Source organism: Maylandia zebra, linkage group LG10, assembly GCF_041146795.1.
Source record: "Maylandia zebra isolate NMK-2024a linkage group LG10, Mzebra_GT3a, whole genome shotgun sequence".
NCBI classification, from domain to species: Eukaryota; Metazoa; Chordata; class Actinopteri; order Cichliformes; family Cichlidae; genus Maylandia; species Maylandia zebra.
The window spans coordinates 9439592-9458948 of NC_135176.1; the positions used below are offsets into that span (position 1 = coordinate 9439592).

At 37.8% G+C, this 19357-nt stretch overlaps 1 protein-coding gene and 1 long non-coding RNA gene across 2 annotated transcripts; one reads left to right on the forward strand and one right to left on the reverse strand.

Moving 5' to 3' along the window:
* The first annotated feature begins 1424 nt into the window (after window positions 1-1424).
* LOC143420775 (uncharacterized) lies at window positions 1425-19069 on the forward strand. Its single transcript, XR_013100510.1, has 3 exons — window positions 1425-1485; window positions 1707-1768; window positions 18983-19069. It is a non-coding gene; the product is annotated as an uncharacterized LOC143420775 (long non-coding RNA).
* LOC101483795 (T-box transcription factor TBX3) lies at window positions 4492-10199 on the reverse strand. The gene is made up of 7 exons (XM_076889006.1): window positions 9626-10199; window positions 9062-9329; window positions 8758-8904; window positions 8537-8613; window positions 8299-8459; window positions 7360-7904; window positions 4492-6512 (listed from the first exon to the last, which is right to left on the reverse strand). The coding sequence occupies exons 1-7, from the start codon at window positions 9949-9951 to the stop codon at window positions 6198-6200; spliced, it is 1839 nt and encodes a 612-aa protein (XP_076745121.1). The 5' UTR covers window positions 9952-10199; the 3' UTR covers window positions 4492-6197.
* Window positions 19070-19357: the final 288 nt, after the last annotated feature.

Here is a 19357-nt window from a genome sequence, read left to right on the forward strand (position 1 = left end):
GTAAAAAAAAAACAGAAAATATATTGTATGTTGGACGTTATGAACAACTTGTAATTATACAGTTAATTACAAGTTGTACATAACGTCTAAAATACAATATATTTAATATAATAATATAATTTTAAAAAAGAAAGAAAACTGTGGAGTCAAGATAACCACAGCTGCTACACCAGCTGAAATCAAACGAAACGCTAGTGTTTTTGTAACATCCATCCAAGGTGCTCGATACTATATCTGCTGAATTCTTATGATTAAAAATATATATGAACATTCCAAAAGCAGAAAAAAAAGAAAAGAAATAATGTTTTTTTGCTTTTGTTTTGTTTTTTCTTCTATCCAGTCAATGTAATAAGGTCTTAGTAATCAAATATCAGTAAAAGACACGTTAACGCTGAATCCTTTCTGTCTAGTTCAGCTAGATCTATGCTGATTTCGCTCGCAAAGCTCCAATCAAATTGCAGTTAATCTGTGTGGGCGTGTTTAAGGCGGTAGAGGGCCGGGAGACACCCGGAAGAGGTGGTGCTTGAGCATGTGCTGTCAATGTTTCCAGCTACATATATGTAGCAGAACTGAACTTCGGTGTGCGGAATCTGTGACGAGCACACAGTTTCGCGGTTGCAGGTCTTCGTCGTTGTTGAGTAGACTGCGTGCAGCTGAAGCATGCTGTGAGCCCGCTAACATCAGACTACATTTAACAAGTCTGTTGTACACTATTTTCACGACGGGTAGTTTGAGGACTACGTATGCAAACTGGGAATGTGAAAAATCAGGGGCGATTTTAGCCCATTTTTGGGGGTGCTTCAGCACCCCTAACATGAATCAAAGCACCCCCAAAGATTTCTTACTTTTTTGACAATATTTGCTGTTTGTGTGACACACTACTAAAAATATAAAAAGCATACAGTACTGTACTTGTGTGAGACGTAACATTTTAACAACAAAAGTATAGATAATCCCCCCTCCCAAAGTGATTTGTTCCAGCTCGCCTCTCCCCTGCTCTGGCTCTAGGATGGTGGCTGAGACGCAACGGAGCGGAGGTGTTAGTGTCTGGCTTAAAACAGGACATATTAGCTGCATTTAACCTTCAGTTACTCTTTATATAGTTAGGTAGGAGTCAGACCATGTTTCTTTTTAGCTGAAAAATATTACACCAGGTAACCTGCTGTGTTGAAAACGTGTTTTCTGGCAATGTTTGCTACTCTACAATCCGTCCTGCTCTGTAGTAAAATCAGCGACATCTGACCGTCCTGTTGCTCCCATTGAAATATATACAGCCTATTTAAAATCTAAAACTTTAAATTGTCCGTAGCCTGCTGTTGTTACCACTGTCCTGCTTGAAATGGATACTAACTAGCTAACTGACTGGATGCCCATTAGCCTTATAACTCCTGTTGTGTGTGTGTGTGTGTGTGTGTGTGTACAGCGAGACAGTCAGGTTCATAATGGATATAAGGAAGTTTTTTCAAAAAAAGGAGCCACATTCAGGTAAAAGTGTAAAATCAAATTATCCATCAATCAAGAATAATATTGGATCAGTGTTTCAATGTTTATATCTTTTATTGGTTGTTCATGTGGTTTGGTTATTTGCCTTTTGGTTGAAAGTACACTGAGAGAGGACTTGTTGTTAGCGATCTTAATAGAATTTTTTTCATATTAATGTAATTTTTCATCTAATTGAATACAATCTATTTGTGTATGATTGTCAGTCCAAAGAGGGAGAGCGGAAAGAGGGAACGTGAAGAGAAAGTACAAGGTCAGGAAGAACCAGGTAAGAAAACAGACAGGGAACAGTGACAGGCACAACACAAACTGTTAAACTGACAAAGAGAAAAAACCTGATTTTACTCACACAATCTGGAAGTTGTGTTCTCCCTATATTAAAGCTGCTATAAAGAATCTGCAAAACAAACTGGGTTGAAACATTTTTGACCCTCTTTAACAACATTCCAACATAACATTATAATGGATTGGGGAGATTAAAATTAATAATATATTTTTATGTGGTTCAGCCACAACTCTACTAAAACCTCAGCCAGTAATAGGTAGGCCAACTTTTGGACCGTCCAGTTGTCTGTATGACTGCCGCAGTACGTACATCACATTTGCACACTATCAGAAAGTGCCAAACGGTGCCCTGGTGGAGTGAGGAGCTGTAAAGAGAAGCAGATGCTCTGTTTATATTCTAAAAATGTTTTAAGCTTGTTTCAAAGATTCTGTACTGCAGCTTTAAATGTTTTCCAAAAGCACACACACACTTATCAGTGTTTCTCAAACTTTTTACAGTGTGTACCACCTGAGAAAAATGTCAAGCTCTCCTAAGTGCCACTATGAAAGCATGAAACTCATAAATCTTACAACACAAAATTAGTATCTGCAGTAAAGATTTTTTCATACATTGTATACATTCTACCACAGGCAAAGTTGCCTCCATTTTTATATTCTTTTTTTTTATATTTTGTAATAATTTATTTGTAATAATTTATTCTGTTTTGGGAGTGTTTTTATGTATCTGTATTATATTATACAAACACATTAAAAGTGAATCTCTGTCCAAAAAATGCACTCAGTTTACTTTTTACTCACTATGAGCATCATTCATTATTCTTCCCCAGTAATTAAGGTTAGGATATGTATTTTTTTTATTCCAATCCATTCTTCTTTTGCAGCATTTAAATAACCTTGATCAGATTTGATGGTTTTGTTACAGACTTTTCAAAAAAGTGTTTTGCTTTTCTTTCACAAATGTGGGGATTAAATTGTGTTAAAATGTACAAAACAGTGATGTCATGTTTTGTGACGAGGACCCAGGCACAGAGAGACTTGATTAATTTAAGAATCTTATGATTTAATAAAGAGATTTGCAGACTTGCACAGAGATGGTAAAATTATGATGACTGATAACGGAGACTAAGACAACAGACGATGAGGACAGGGAGGAACAGGGGTTTAAATGCACCAAAGTGACAGTCAGAGAGAACTCGGGACAACATTTAAGGATGCAGGGACTGACAGAGACAGGTTTATCTTGCCTGGCTGGGCAGCTCTCTGGGTGCTCAGCACCCCCAAAGCTCTGATCCTAGAATCGCCCCTGTCAAAAATTAAGAAAAAAATGCATCCAGTGTGCAGTATATTAAAGATGTTTATTCATCACTTCAGTGCAGGCAAGTGGAGTATATAGACTGCAGACGATGTAGTCAACGGAAGACTTATTTCATATCCCGTTTGGCTCACGTTAGCTGTGTCGTTTGAAAGCTGAGAAACTGGCCTGTCTGCATTCAAACTGGTTCCGGCGAAATCCCACTTCTAATCACAAACGAGAAGCAATTAGGATTGATCGTATTTAAATAAAGAGACTTGAATTCATATATTCTCTCTGTGAAACTGTTTTACAAAGACAGTTATTCAAAGTAATGTTCATACTTAATGTGACGAATTAAACATTGATTTTTTTTTTTTATCGTACTCGTGTGCGTGTAGGACAAATGGATAGCCATGTAAAAACGCTTAAAACTTTGTCTATTCATGTGTAGACAGTAACAGCTTGCTGAGGTTTCTGATGATATGAAAGTGTAAATGCAGGTCGTCAGGCTAAGAGTCCTAAAGCTAAGCCCTAAAAGACTGAAAGAGAATGAAATCAAATTACAATATACCAGTGTTGAATTAAATACCAGCTCATTCAAAACATGATTTGGTTCATTAAATGTACATCTTTTAGTTAGAGCCTACACCACTTTAACCCAGTTGTTAAAATAAAACAGGATACCTGTGATAAACTATGACAGTTAACCTTAGTGAAATACCCTCGATTACCAGTTTACATCAAAGGTGTAAATATATTATTATTGCACCTTAGATCCACTAGGTGGCTTCAGAGGCCTTAATGTGCAGAACCACTCAAAGTGGTTCTGAATTTATGGGATTTCAGCAGGAGCAACTTTGTCTTTCTATTTCTTGACTTTAACATAAAGATACATGCCAAAAGCTTAATTTACATTAACAAAAGCTTTTAAATTGTTTCCATGTTAAGTGAATGACTGCATCAAGGCGATCTCATCTATTTAAGCCATCTGTGTTAACATTTTTATCTTAGCTCATAGTGATGATAAGGATTGATTTAAAAATCCAATCATAGAGCCTGCATTGCCTTCTCTTGACACAGTGATGTTGAAAAACTGAAGTATTTGCAAGTTAACAGTCTTTTAACTAATATTCTGCACACTGTGAAGTGTGAAATAGATGCTTCCCTCCCAGTGTTCAGAGTAGGTTAGCACATGCCTGCAGAAACTTGATATTTCAGTGCACTGTTGGTCTATTTTAACACAACCAAAATTATTATTTTAAGTATTAGTAGAATTAATTAGTGTAATACTAAACATGCAAGTGACAGGAATAAATATTGACACTATCGCAATCACAAAAGAGATTTAGGATTTAAAAAAAACTTTCTTTTTTCTTTCTATGCTTTAATAACTTGGGTTTGCAGAAGACAAAGAAGCTCTAAACATTCACTAACACACAAATGTATTAAGAAGACTTAAGTATTCATTTTTTAAGTCTCAAGACAACTAGTGACAACATTTATTTTGCCATTTGTCAGTGTGCCCCAGCAAACCTCAAAGTAAAAACAGTGTGAATCATCTTGTTTGAATACACAGTCAGCTATCTACATTTGTTTGTATACATGCAAATGGGTGTGTCCTACACTGATATGACCTTTTTTACACTCTCCCAGTATGATTTAGTGTCTTCAAATTTGTCCCTGTCATTAAACGCCAACTTTACTGTCACCAAGTGACAGTGGTTCAACTTTATGTGAACCACTGTCACTTTACAAATAGTGTCACTGTCCAGCTAAATTTTTTTTCACACGGTTGAGCTAACATATGCCATAGCTTTATGACTATTGTAATGCTGTGTGCGGACAGATGTAAAATATGCAGGCAGTAAAATGAGGGCACTGCAGCTAACGGTCCAATTTAAAATCTGTCTCTTGTCTTGCCAGTGTTTGTTCCTGGAAAGGTGTGGGTGTTGGATGAGGGGAGCAAAAGTGCCAAGATGTGTTGCCACAAGAATTTGTTTAGAATTAAGATCATAAGTTCAAGAGCTCCCCTTTTCTTCTAATGCATTTGACTGTGACTTAAAATAGAAGATGACAAAAATGTTCTATAAGGTCTAAAGGGCAACCAAAGCCACAGTTGCCTAGAAATCAGTACAAAGATGGGTCATAAGGAGCAGCCACATAGGCTGACCTTTTCTGAAATAGAAAACAGAAGTAGAGAAATAAAATGTAAAGCTTTTTTTTAAAAAATAAAGTAACTACATAAATAAAACTGATCACCATTAGAGAAAAAAATAAGGGAAAAATCCCTTCTTAAATCAATATTAAATATCCTGGCATTTAAAAACAGTGATAGACAGCGCCACATCCAAAAGTTTGGTTTTTTTTGTTTGTTGTTGGTTTATTTTTACGAAATGTAGGGTTGCAATGCACAACAACTCACCAAAAGATGACCCCGCCCAAAAAAAGAACAAACAAAATAAGCAAAATTAACGTTAAATAATTCAGTCAAATATTACAGATTAGAACATCTTTATGTAAATTGTGAAAACACACACACAACACACAATATACTTGCATAATTCCATACACAACATCACATCTCCTGGAGATTTCTCAAGTGCTGGTTTAAAAGAAGATAAACAAAAAGTCCTGAGTTTTTCCAAGCTCACTGCACATTTTTGGTATATCAGAATGTGAAAGTGTGAAACAAATATAAAACATTCTGAAAAAAGGCTTCATTTAGTCACTTTCTTGTGAAAAAAAATGCAAGAGAAAAACTATTTACACATTTACATAGAATAAAGCAGTAAAAATGTGTTTTTAGTTATGTTTAAAGCACATTACATCATATCATCCTCTAAAGAATTTCACCCCGGGCACCGACTTTTGCATAGCACATGTTCTGGAATTCCATTGAGTAGCTTTTAGTAGAATCTAGTACAATATTTATTTGAATCATTAAATTAAACATGCATATCCAAGTCTAGTATAATATACTGACTGTCATTGGACCACCAAGTCTGTCTTTATTAAATTTATGATAATATGATCAATTTAATGAGAAGCAAAAATATAGACTTTCTGCCAAAACATTTTAAATGATTGTCATATGTGACTTCACTTGTAGAATAGTCTATTATGGAGGATTTGGTTTATTAGGTCTTATGACTAGATAGCTGTTATTGTCAAACACCAGAGTTGACTCTCGCTCAGATTGTAAATATGATCTACCAGGCAGTCTGGATGTTAGCAGATTTTGGCTTGAGGTGATCGATGTGGGAATCTGATAAGGGCTGAATCGCACCCATGGTCGAGAGTTGCTGTAACGTTGGCTTCTGGAGTGCGACGAGGCTGCAGTGCAGAATGAAAGGGCTGGTGTGACTGAACCTGGTGCTGCCATGTAGCGGTATGGATATGAGAAAAGTCCTCCATAGGGTGATGGTGAAATCCCCTGCATTAAAAAGTAGAGTTGTTAAGATTTGTAGTACAGATCATGTCATCTTCCTTTATATAAACAGCTCTGTAAAATTAAACTTTATTAACCAGCAACTGAATACATCCGATTTGTTTTGTCTTTAACTCATATTATGGAGGAAATCCAAGGCATTAGGAAAGGAAGTCAGTAAAGGTAATCAATCCAGTCCCATTAAACAACAAGAGGATTGACACCTATGCTTTACTTTACACTGAAAATGACCTGCACACTATAAAGATCTCTAAGCCATTCATAAAGAATTCACAAAGGCTTATAATGAAGTACAACTACTCAAGTAATACATTCCAACTATTGTTTTACTTTATTCAGTAGTTGTTTAATGAAAAACTAGACATTCATTGTTTTTCATATTGTATATATTCATTTAATGCTTTTATATTTTGTTTCCACACATAATACACCAAATAGTGATCAAAGGTTTTTCTGTTTTTTAGTGGAAAATCGGTTTACAAAGAACCTTTGGTTTTTTTTTAATTATAACATGAAGGCTTGTAGGATTGCACAAACAGTAGGACGAAACATGAAGTAAGATCTAAAAGTATGTTCTCCAAATTACAAACAGAGCTTGCTATGAAACATATTGGCACGAAACATATAACGTATTTCAGCTTTACTCGCTGAGAGTTTCTTTAACTGTAAAAATTCTGCAGCTGCCCAGTGTGAAGTCCTTTGTTAGTGCTCAAAGACTTTAAAGATGCTACTGAAGTTAAGTAACTGTTACTGCTGTATACAGCACTTACAATTAAATGAATGGATGAAAATATATTCAATAACTTAATATAGTGAACCTGGGGAAGCGTACCTGAGATGCTAGCATTTGCTGTGACAGTTGACGTTTGAACGGAGCTGAAGAGGTGATGCTTTCAGAAAACAGGCTTCCATTTCTTAATTCATTTATACCAGATGAAGTGGGAAACATATTCTCCATAGCCATATTGGAAAAAACCTCTGGCTTCATTGATAGCTGTCCAGATTGAAATGACAAAGGTGTCCCAAGCCTACTAGAGAATTGGCTGTGTGCACTTGAGAAATCCAAAGTGGGTTGCTGACCAGCACTGAAGGATGATGCGCTCCATGACTGTAACATCATAGGCACGACCCCATCTTTGATTTCACTCATTTGCTCTTCTAAACCCGTACCTATAGAATGTCTATCACGTGAGGCGCTGCTTGATGTTCTTGCTTTTGTTGCATCTTGTTTGTTCTTTCTGAGATCACACTTGTTCCACAGTATCTCTTCACTTCTCAGACTTAAACCCAATGTGTGTTCTCTCCTGGAGCAGCTGCCTTCAGCGTTGCAGTCATCTAGTGGATCAACGTCTGAATCACTGACAACGTTGGTCTCGTCTGTAAGGAAAAAAACAAACACTTGAAACATTTTTAACCATGAAGAAAACACTGTCAGACAGTGTGTCATGGAATACTTTGCAGTCAAATTGAATGAGCCATCATATTATTAACCCATGTTCTTTTGAAACACAGTTTAAAATGCTTTGTTAATTTTGCATCAAATAAATATTTTTTTAAAGTAAAAACAAAAGCAGATCCCCAAACTACAAACAGCAATTATTGGCTTGAGAATATGTCATTAAAAGGAAAACACGTACTAAAAACAAAAAAAAATATATGCAAGCTGTTTCAGTGTAGTGACTATGCAGTAGATCTTAAGTTAGATTATCACTTCATGAACACAGGTCAACAGTGGCTGCCTAATAACATAATGAACTCTAAATGAACCCACCTTGACAAGTTGATGTGGGCATCAGAGGGCTGCTTATTAGTTGTGGGGAATAAAAAGGCTCACTGGTACTGGGCTGCTCATAGGAATCATCAGAATCAGCAAAGTCCTGGTCTGCTTTGCTTTGGTTTCCATTCAGTGAAGAAATGTTTAACTGTTTATTTCTGGGGATCACAAATCGAGATTGCATGAGACCATGCACATATGGCCTAAAGATGTATTCTGTTTTCAAAATGTATACCTCTTTTCACGTCTCCCATTTCCTGTATCTCTGAATCCTTTGGCAAAGGGATTGTTGTCAATTTTTAGTTGTGTAATCTTGATGGAAAAGAAGGAAAGATCTGCAGATTAATCAATCCAAAGTTCATTGTGCAGTGACAAACAGGCACAACAGTAGTACACACTGTATAATCCATGTGGATATTTGTCATTTGTGTATGAGGGGCTAAAGGATGATGTTACCTTTTCATTTTGATAAGCAGTGACAGCGATGAATTCTGTCTCTGGGAAAACATAAGTCCGGAAGGTGCTATAAGGAAGCTTCATTATGTCATTCGCCTTCACAATATGAAATCTGGGTTGGTACTTGTGCATGGAATTCAAAATTGTCTGCAAATTAGAAAAATAGAGTTGGAATTACTGGTATTTGGGTAATTAATTACTACAACTACAACCATAATAAAAGCTTTAAAGCAGTGCACCCAGTCACCCAGCATAACCATGCGTAATGAGGAACAAAAGCAACTTTTCAGTGAGTGTTACTTACAAACCCATGGTTATCGGACATGTTATTGGTGAGTTTGAGTTTATGAAAGGCAACAGGCTTGCTCATCCATTGTTCTCCTTTAGACGGACTGTCCGGGTGGATGTACATGCGCTTTGGCATCTCTGGGTCAGCTTTTCCAGCCATCATCCAGCGGGAGTTGTGAAACTTGTAGCGACAGTCGTCGACAGCGACAATGTCCATCAGCAAGATGTACTTGGCTGTATCATTCAGCCCTTCTACTTGCACTTTGAAAGGGGGAAACATCCTCCTGATAGTTAATGAAGAAAAAAAGAAATTGTTGTATATGTCATAATTAACAGTGTTATTTTTGTTTTTCATCACTTTTTTCTCATAGAGCTTCTATTTGTCTATGGAGGCCCCCCCCCCCCCTTGTGGCATTTTTTAAACTTCCGATCATCAGCAAAACTAGATTATTCGCTGTTTTTCCCCGTTAAAGCGTGAACATAGCATTTGTGCGCGCTTTTACAGGCTATTTACAAATTTGAAACGACAAAGACACTACACAAATTCTCAGTAGACTACTTAAATGCGCATTGCACTTGCCTTCCTGATTTTGTGATAACCATTTCAGTTCCTATTTTGTGAAATTCACTCCACAAGTTCTTTGATTCCAGCGTAACTTTCGGGTCCTCGTCCAACCATTCTTCTGGCTCAAGTCTCTTCAAGGAACGTTGCTGAACGGCCTCATTTTGGCACCCCAGACCTGCGTGCAGCCCCGCGTCAGGGGGTGCTTGCTCTGACAGAGACTTGGAGAAGGACGCGGCGTCCGGAAAAGTCGGCGCGGCGGGAAAAGAAGGCTGTGCGCTGGTAAGGAAGGCTGACAAGGACAAGGCACCTGGTCCGCGAATTTGGAAAGGATAATAAGCCATGGGAACAATGGCGCCAACTGCATTTCTCAGCACAGCATCCGATCAGAAAAGTCCCAGCCAGCCCGCGCAGGTTGCAGGCGCATGGCGTACATCCAGACAGCAACTCCGATTTTAAAAGTTTATGAATTGTGTGGCATGATTGGTCTTACGAGGGAATGCAAAATTCCCCACTCTTAAAATACTGAGAAAGAGGTAAGAATCCGCTTGTAAATCGCAAACGGGGAGAGAGCAGCTGTGAACGCCGTGACTGCACAAGCTTGTTGAAAACAACTGGTACCGAGGATGAGAACAGAGGGAGGGAAAGAGACTGTGTTTGCGCTGTCACACGTCTGTTTTCCCTTGCACAAGGTACACTAACGAGCCAAATATTTTCGACAGGGCTTCGTTACACGTAGCTTACCAATTACCAAACACGCATAATAATAATAACAATAATAATAATGTAAAAATGTTCAAATATTCTATGATATGTCAAAAAAATAAAATAAAATTACAAATCAGCGCGTGTTACTGATAACAGAAATACATCATTTACACAGTTCAGGATGTCTGGAGTCACTTTACCTTCTTGAATAAACTAGTTACGAAAAGTGGAAGTGTTGCGCACACACACACACACACACACACACACACACACACACACACACACACACACACACACACACACACACACACACACACACAAAGAGAGAAACAGATTCCAAACGTGATGTTCAAAAGGTTTAAGTACTGTCTGGTGTGTTTTACTTTATTGAATTTATTGAATCAGCAGTCTTGTCACACCTACAAGCCAGTGGACACTATTTCAGTGATGAGGATGTACACATCCTGGATAGGGAGGAATGCCTTGAGCGGGGATTCGAGGAGGTCATTTATGTGAAAAGGGAAAGACCATCTCTAAATCAAGGAGGGGGGCTAAGGGTACATCTTTCTCCATCTTGCAATGCTGTGATTGCAGTCATTACCCAACTATCTGTGAATGTTACTCATGGCCATTGATCAATGGTCTTTGATCAGTGGTTGTTGATCAATGGTAATGACAATCTGCATATTAATGAAGAAAGAAGATATTTGCTTTCAGTTAAAATTATTTCAAAGGGGTACAAAACCACAGAGGCATGTTCATCTCAAAGAGGTTCACTCTTAAAGAGGTTCACCAACTCTGTCCAGTAAACAAGGTCTTTCCTAATCTTGTGGTTTAGCAGCATGAAATTAGCTTTGTGCAGGTCAAAGAAGGAGAGGGTAATTTGTATACCTGGTGAAGTAAAAAGTGACAGGGACTAGCTAAATGGATCAGAGCAGGTTGAAGTCCGGGATACATTAGGTCGAGGGCGTTGCCTCAGACTTAGAGTAATTAATCTCGTAAAGTGGAATTTCACCAAAGGACCAACTGTCCCAATAATAGAATCCTCAAGGTGGCTTAAATAAAGCAGAACATTTTCCATAGAGACGTTATGTATCAGTGAAGCTACCTCTATGCAATCACAAACAAGTAAATTCAAATGTTTTAGCCTGCACAGTGGGCCTGGAGCCATGACCCACCATGATTCGGGACACTTCAGGCCAGCTGTGATGAGTGGAGTAAGAGGGAGAGATGCAAGGCCTTTCAGTCCTGTCAAATGACTTATTGGTGTGGAAAGAGATTCTTGGATATACCTAAATCTGTTTTTTCTTTTAATTTGCAGAAAAGTGTACAGAAAAGAGACTAGAACAGAAAAGAATAATGATAATGAGACAATAATGATAAAATCAACAAACTGTTCTGTAAGTTACAGGTTTGTGCTGGATTTCTCAGTAATTAAAAAACAAAGGCCACCACAGAGGATTTTACAATCCACTCTGAGAAGAGGAAAAACTAAGTGTTGACAGTGTCTTTTAGTTGAATACAGCATTTTCTGAGATCCATCCAGAATACACAACGGGTATGACGCCAGTCTGTCGTAGGTCTAAAACAGAGAGAAAGACAACCATTCACACTCACATTCATACCTATGGGCAATTTAGAATCACTAATTAATGTAGCTCTACAAACTGCATGTCTTTGGACTGTGGGTGGAAGGCAGAGTACCCAGAGAGAAACTATGCAAAGTAGCAGAGAGAACATGCAAACTCCACAAGAAGCGCCAGATGGTGTATTCAAATCCAGGACCTTCTTGCTGTGTGGCTCAATTTTGGTTACTAGAAACTTGATGCAGTTCTCAACTATCTCCTAGTTTGGGAGCCTTAAGTATTGTTAAGCCCAGAAAAAACTGATGATTCCTCTTTTTATGTGGGATGAAGGCTCTTCCCAAAATCTACCGTCATACCAAAATCCATCTTAATCAGGCTGAAAATAGAAATCAAGTCCCACTGGTTATTGATATGGTTTATATAACATAGGATTTGTGTGACGTATAATGTGAATGACTTGTGAATATACCCACTTACTTCTGACACAGACACTTTGTAACCCTAATGCGCAGTAATTAATTTTAGGTTACATTAACCCATTTACAGGGGTGCTTCAAGCACAGACTCTGGGATTCCAACTTAATCTAATGATCTTAAACTAGAGACACAAACAGGTATAAAGAGAGGCCAAGTTATTGTTTTTGCTGTAGAGGCTATAAATGTTTTGCCCACAAATTTAATTAAAGCCTAACAGACATATGCTAACAGACAACTATTTTAGTCTCACGAACCTCTACATCAAAGTGGCAGTAGCTGCGAAATCTCTAATGGGCACTATAAAAAGCTTGCTCATTCAATAGAATTAAGAATTAATTTTACTTTCTACACAAATTAAATGAGTGGCATGGCAGGAAGACTTCTTATGTTAGAATTCCTAGCAGAATTGACTCCCTGTTGAGGCACTGTCACACCATTTTGTTTATTTAGACTTGATTAGCAGTAAGCTCTGCTTTCCTACAAATTCATTTAGGGGGCTTTCAGAGAGACTTTCAGCCTAACTAGCAAATTACTACTACAGTGGACTATTTTTAATCCTGAGAATTTCAGTTATAGCTTTTATGATTTGGCTTTCTCACTTTGGTGTTACATCAAAGACATCACTAGTTTTATATTACACTAAACTGTCCACTTTGTTTTAGTCTGGAATTGAATTGCCTTTAAAATCTTCTACAGAGAAGCTTATATCTGTAGCTCTTAGTTGTTCTTTGGAGTTCTAGACCAGCAAATTGACGAAACGTCTGCTTTATGGAGGTGCTCACACAATCAAGTGATTAGCAGCACCTGGCTGCTACTTACCTACTTAATTTCTATTGAAGCCTTAAGAGTGTGCTTTGTTTTTCATAGGACTGTATAACATTTCATTGCATAATGTTGCATCAGTGTCCATGCAGCTATTATGTGTTAAGGTTAAGCATGGTCCTCCCTTTACTGATGGGTAAACATGTCTTAGGTGTGTCAAAAACAAGCAAGCACTGGCCACTTTAAATAACCCTTATCCGGCTGCACAGCTTGACAGTGTAAATCTAACACACAGCAGTGATTGGCTCATTGATGGCCTTTCTATGGCACTGAAGTAACTGGTTTTTAATTGAGAAACCACTGTTTTACTGTCACAACTCTGAAAATTGGAGGGCAGTGCATTTCCAGAGTGAAACGAACTACACTCGAATTCTCATCTTAGATAAAAATATAACTTATGATAATGATACTTCAGGGTTGTATAGTCAAAAACAGGTCATATTTGAGCAAGTTACAAAGGGCTGGTCCTTTTTGCATTCTGGAGTTTTCGTATTGCCTTGCTGTGTTAACTTGGCTGTTAAATCATTAACCCCTCATCTCGTCAAGCCTGCCACTCTTGTGCATTTTCTGGGATCCGTAAGTGTCACAAATCCCATAAGAGGAAGACAGCAGAAGGCTAGAGCTGTATTTTAACTTATCTCTATTCTGCTTCAGGTTGGTCCAACCTTATCTTCCAGTTCTTTTAGAACTCTTAGTGTGATCTGTGTAAAATATTTTCAACTGTTTCTCCATGTGTGTGTTTTTTAAATTTGATTATTTTTGTTGTTGTGTTGTTTTGTCTCTAAAGCAGGGAACTTTCATAGCTACATAAGCTTCCCTATGTGCTTATGACAGAGGTAGATGGAACCTGACAGGACAAGAGGTCGCAACGGTACTCAATATTACATGACAATGCTGTGCGGTACCCAAGTGCTTAGAATAGCTACAGTGTTGCAGCCTCTGATTGTTCTGTACATTTGGCAATATTAATGCATTTAATTGTTGTACATTTAGACGTTATTAGTGACTTACAGAGCCTGCGTTGACAGAATTTGTACAAATACAACAATATGACAAAGGAAGTGTTAGCTAAAAAAAAACTGCAGACGTGCAAAAACTCCCAACGAAGAGGTTCAAACCCTTACCGTGACCAGATATGTATTTTTGGTCAGTTTTATGATCATCATTTATATATCCACAATTGGGTAGCTCTTAAAGAAGTCCAGACACTTTTCTTTCCAAGATCATTCGACTAACTCTATGGTCTACTTTCCAGGTTAATAAATGCTGGTTTATAGTATACTAGTATACAGTATATAAGTGACAGCATGAGTGAAAGTGGGAACTGGTGGGTTGGTAAACCTACAATCATGTGTAGGACTGGATGAAATAACTCACTTAGAAACAGCATCAGTGTTTTTACTAATAATGTATTACACAAAATCCTCGCTTTTTTGTAAGTATTGTGTTAAATTACTTATTTACTCCCTGTAGAAGGTAATTTGTTACGTTATTTTTGAGGTAATTGCAACACGGCCTGAGATGCACTGTCATATAATGTCAATTAACAATACAACCAAAGGAAAGTCAAATATATTAACACAAATCTCTAATGGGAACACACAAGTGTTAAAGACAAAAAAGCTTGACAGTAAAGTTGGTGAAATTCAGTCCAAAGCGCACTTCACAGTAAAATGTTCAGATTCTACTGTGGAAACAGGTAGAAGCAGAATGGAGGCTAATGCTACAAGACTGCCTCGTAATCACTGCTTTTGTGATGCCTGTTTGTGATGCCTTCTTAGCTAGGCAGACAACATCTGCATACATAAACCTATGATAGACTCTGGGTGAGTTACAGTGTTAAGAGTGTAAAAGAGCATCGGATGACACTGATTTCAACAGGTAATATCTCTATGGCATTACCTCAAAGCAGTGCATATAAAAAAGAAACTGGTTAAACAGCATAACAAATGCAATGACTTATTAATAGATGGTGTCAGACTTGCATTCAGGGTTGTCTCAGTCCTCGTCAACCCCTGATCTACAGAATATTTACCTCTGACAGAAATAGGAATATGTAAAATAGCTAAATGAATTGAGGAAAGGGTGCACTGAATGCAAACACCAGCTCTATAGTTCTATTTATGTCATTAGTTCCATTATTTTCTGTTTTAAGTTGGAGGTCCAAGTAATATTTGGTTATTCTTAAGCCTTTCATAAATGTTTTTGGATCAGCATTCTGCTACCAAACAGGAGGAAAAGATTAGGGTCGTGAGGAATTAGGGGTCTTTTTTCTACCTTTGTGAGGGATTTTCTGTCAGACCTTATTATTGACTGGTTGGGGTGAGAGAAGGAAGACAGGATAGAAGACATGCTGTGGAAGAGAAACAGAGATTAATAACAAGTATGATTTAATGCAGAGAGGTCTATTAACACACAGTGAGTGAAAAAGGTGACTAAAAAGGAAAAACTCAATGCATCATGGGAGTCCCCCAGCAGCCTACACCTATTGCAGCATAACTAAGGGAGGATTCAGGGTCACCTGATCCAGCCCTAACTATATGCTTTAGCAAAAAGGAAAGTTTTAAGCCTAATTTTAAAAGTAGAGATAGTGTCTGTCTCCCGAATCCAAACTGGAAGCTGGTTCCACAGAAGAGTGGCCTGAAAACTGAAGGCTCTCCCTCCCATTCTACTTTTAAATACTCTAGGAACAACAAGTAAGCCTGCAGTGTGAGAGCGAAGAGCTCTAATGGGTTGATATGGTACTACAAAGTCATTAAGATAAGATGGGGCCTGATTATTTAAGACCTTGTATGTGAGGAGCAGGATTTTGAATTCAATTCTGGATTTAAAATGGATCCAATGAAGGGAAGCCAATACAGGACAAATATTGCGCAATGGAAGAAAGCAGTCCTACGTATTTGTTTAATATGTGCATTGAAGGACATATCCTGGTCAAAAATGACTCCAAGGTTCCTCACAGTGTTACTGGAGGCCACAGTAATGCCATCCAGACTATTTTTACATGGCAAAAATACTCTGCACTCTACCAAGTTTACCATGGCAATTTATCATAACAAAAAGTGAAATGATTATGACCTCATTAAAGTCATAGACTGGAACAAAGTGTATGTGTGTATAAAATATTAGGTATAATATTAAGTAACTGGTAGATTATAGACATATTTATTAATGCATGCTTTGTCCTTTATCAATATTTTTACTGCACTAAAGTTCTAGTACCATGTAGGAGACATTATTTACACCTCTCATAGCTACTTTACTAAATGTTAAATCTGTATTGTTTATCTGGGAGCGTGTAACTCAGGCTAAGGCTGTCTGTCTGCCCTAGCCATATTAGTAGATGAGCAGATGGCATTGGTCCAAGCAGGGGCACAGGGGCATGAAAATCTCCACTATAACCTCCAGTTTAGCCAGGTCGGTTAAATGGAGCCAATATAGGAAAATTTAGTCTGAGCTTCTCTTTTGTATTTGTTCATTTCTGAATTTTTATATGAATTCTAATTCTATTTCTCCTTTACTGAATATAAGAAATATTGCTAAGGCAAACTTTTGTTTTACAAGTAGGCCACGAATACAGAACCTTTTGTGCTATCTGCTCAAAGCTGATTTAAATCCGTAAAGTTGGCCTGTTTTTAATCCAGTTAACAAAACTGGATTCACCCCATGGTGAGTGACGAGAAAATTCTGACTTACCCCTCCCAGATCTGGCCTGCATATATGTTAGAATAAAACCCTGCTAGTAGCATGGAAGTCAAAATCACAGTTGAAGAAAAAAGAAATCTATATGCTTCTTTACATATTGCCTTGTTTGCGTGCTGCTGTGTGTATTTATGTAATAAAGGTATGCATAAAGTTACCATCTGTGCAATAGGAAGGGATTATAGTGAGCCAGAAAAGTCTGGGACTGCATTCTGGCCCCATGTTTGGTTAGTGACACAATAATGTCAAGGGAGTTCATTTTGTGTGTGTGTGTGTGTGTGTGTGTGTGTGTGTGTGTGTGTGTGTGTGTGTGTGTGTGTGTGTGTGTGTGTGTGTGCGCGCGCGCCTATGGGTGACAAAACTGAACCAGTGTCATCATTTGGGGATGGGTCGATCAAATGTCAGGTGACTAAGTGGGTGAGCCGAGTCAAACGCTTGTCCTTACATTTCCTTGAATTTCAATTTAACCCTTTAAGACCTACCATAGAACCAAGTCCGCCAGAGCTTATATTATATTTTTACATGCTGTAGTGCGATTTTTGGGAGCATTTCAAGTTGCTGTACACCAATACAACCATTATAGGCCAAATTTTAATAATATGTATGCATTAAGAGCATAGTAATTACATAAATTGCAAAAAAGTGCAATAAACTACAAAAAAATTGAAAATCATTTTGGTTTTTTTTAACATATATTTCTAGTTAGAGAAATTTAAAAGGCTTATCCCTCAAAACTGTAAATACAAAAACGTTGCACAAAATAGTTTCCCACCACAGGAAATTTATTTTGAGTGTCTTCATAGTTTTATTTTTGAAATTCACCAATTTTTATATACTGCAGGAAAAATGAAAATAAGTATTATAATGCAAATTTGCAAAAAAAAAAAAAAAGCATATGCATCAAAATAAACTATTTCCAGCAGGGCAATTTGACTTCTAAGCATCCCAGAAATGACACAGAAAGTCATAAAGTCAAACATAACTTTAAAAAACACCAGTATAGCCTTACAAGGCCCTGATGGTAAAAAAAAACTACATTTTCGCAAAAGTGACGCCACTTCCGGTTTCGGGCAGGTCATTGCGGATATGCGATAGTTCGCGCTGATGGACGTAGGGAGTGTTATGAAGAGCTGATCGGATCGGCAAAGCCTGTTTCTGGAATATTATGTTTTTGTTGCTGCAAGCGCTTTTTATGCAATTTTTTGCAAAGCTATATGTGGAAGGAAACCGTGACCTAGGACAAGCTGATGGCATAAGACGCAAGTACAACTCCTCCGGTTTCATATGCAAAAAAATTATTGCGCTAGCTTACATGGTTGCACTGCTACCGGGATTTAAAATTAGTTACGCAAAACGGCCTGCTCCGAACGGCTTAATTTGCTAATCTCTCTCTAGGCTTACCCACTAAAGTATCTTAAGGTATTGACATCCTGTGAACTTTTACTGAATAATCTATACCAAACTTTATACTCGTATTTCTACTACATGACTTATAGGGGAGCAACATATTTGAATTAATCTCAACTCATATTGGTTAAAAGTATTGTTTTGTATAGTTAGTATTGTAGTATTGTAATATTATAGAATATGGAATATAATAATTAGTTACAGACATCCATGATATTGCTTTATTGCTAGCAATGATCAAAGATTAACTGTTCCAGACTTAAATAATTTAATTTTGTAAAAATGGTTATGTTTCATTGCTTTACAGCATCAAACGTTAGTGGTGTTGCTTATATAAATGGGTAGAAGAGCTACTCAGGAACATTAATATCCCATCAGAGAATAACTGAGATTAGAACTGCAGTGATGCAGGCCATGGTGGGGGATGGACAGTCATCTCTCAGCTACTGTATGAGACCTCTTCTATCAGAGTGTATTTAGATTTCATCCGGGATCCTTCCTAATAGGATCCTTACATTCAGTTCCAAGAAGATGCTTGTGGCGGATGTGGTCCCTGGCGTAGCTGCAGGGGAGGGGTGGAGCGGTGAGCTCAGGGGGGTGGTACCGGGAGGCAGGTGAGCCACAGGTGGTGGCGATTGTGTCATGAGTGTTTTCCTTCTGTGTGTCTATATAGTGACGGCAGAGGCGAGCGGGAGGCGGGCTGGACCGGGACGAGCTGTAACGGCGCATTGTTATTATAAATAAAAATATGATCGTGAGCAAAAACGGTGTGTGTGTGTGTGTGTCGCATACATCACAATGCTCAATCACGTAATTCCTAACATATATACAAGTGATGATTATTGTAAAATCAGCTAAATTGATTGGGATCAGCTTTGCAATTCATATTATGTCAGGATAACTGAGGCTTTAGTCGTAAATACCCAAGACCCAAAAGAGAAAAGCTCACTGTGCGGAAGAAAAGATCATCTCCCTCACACATACAAAAACCTTTCATATTATAACTGGTTTTGAGCATCCACCTATCACTCATGGTGAGCCTTGAGCC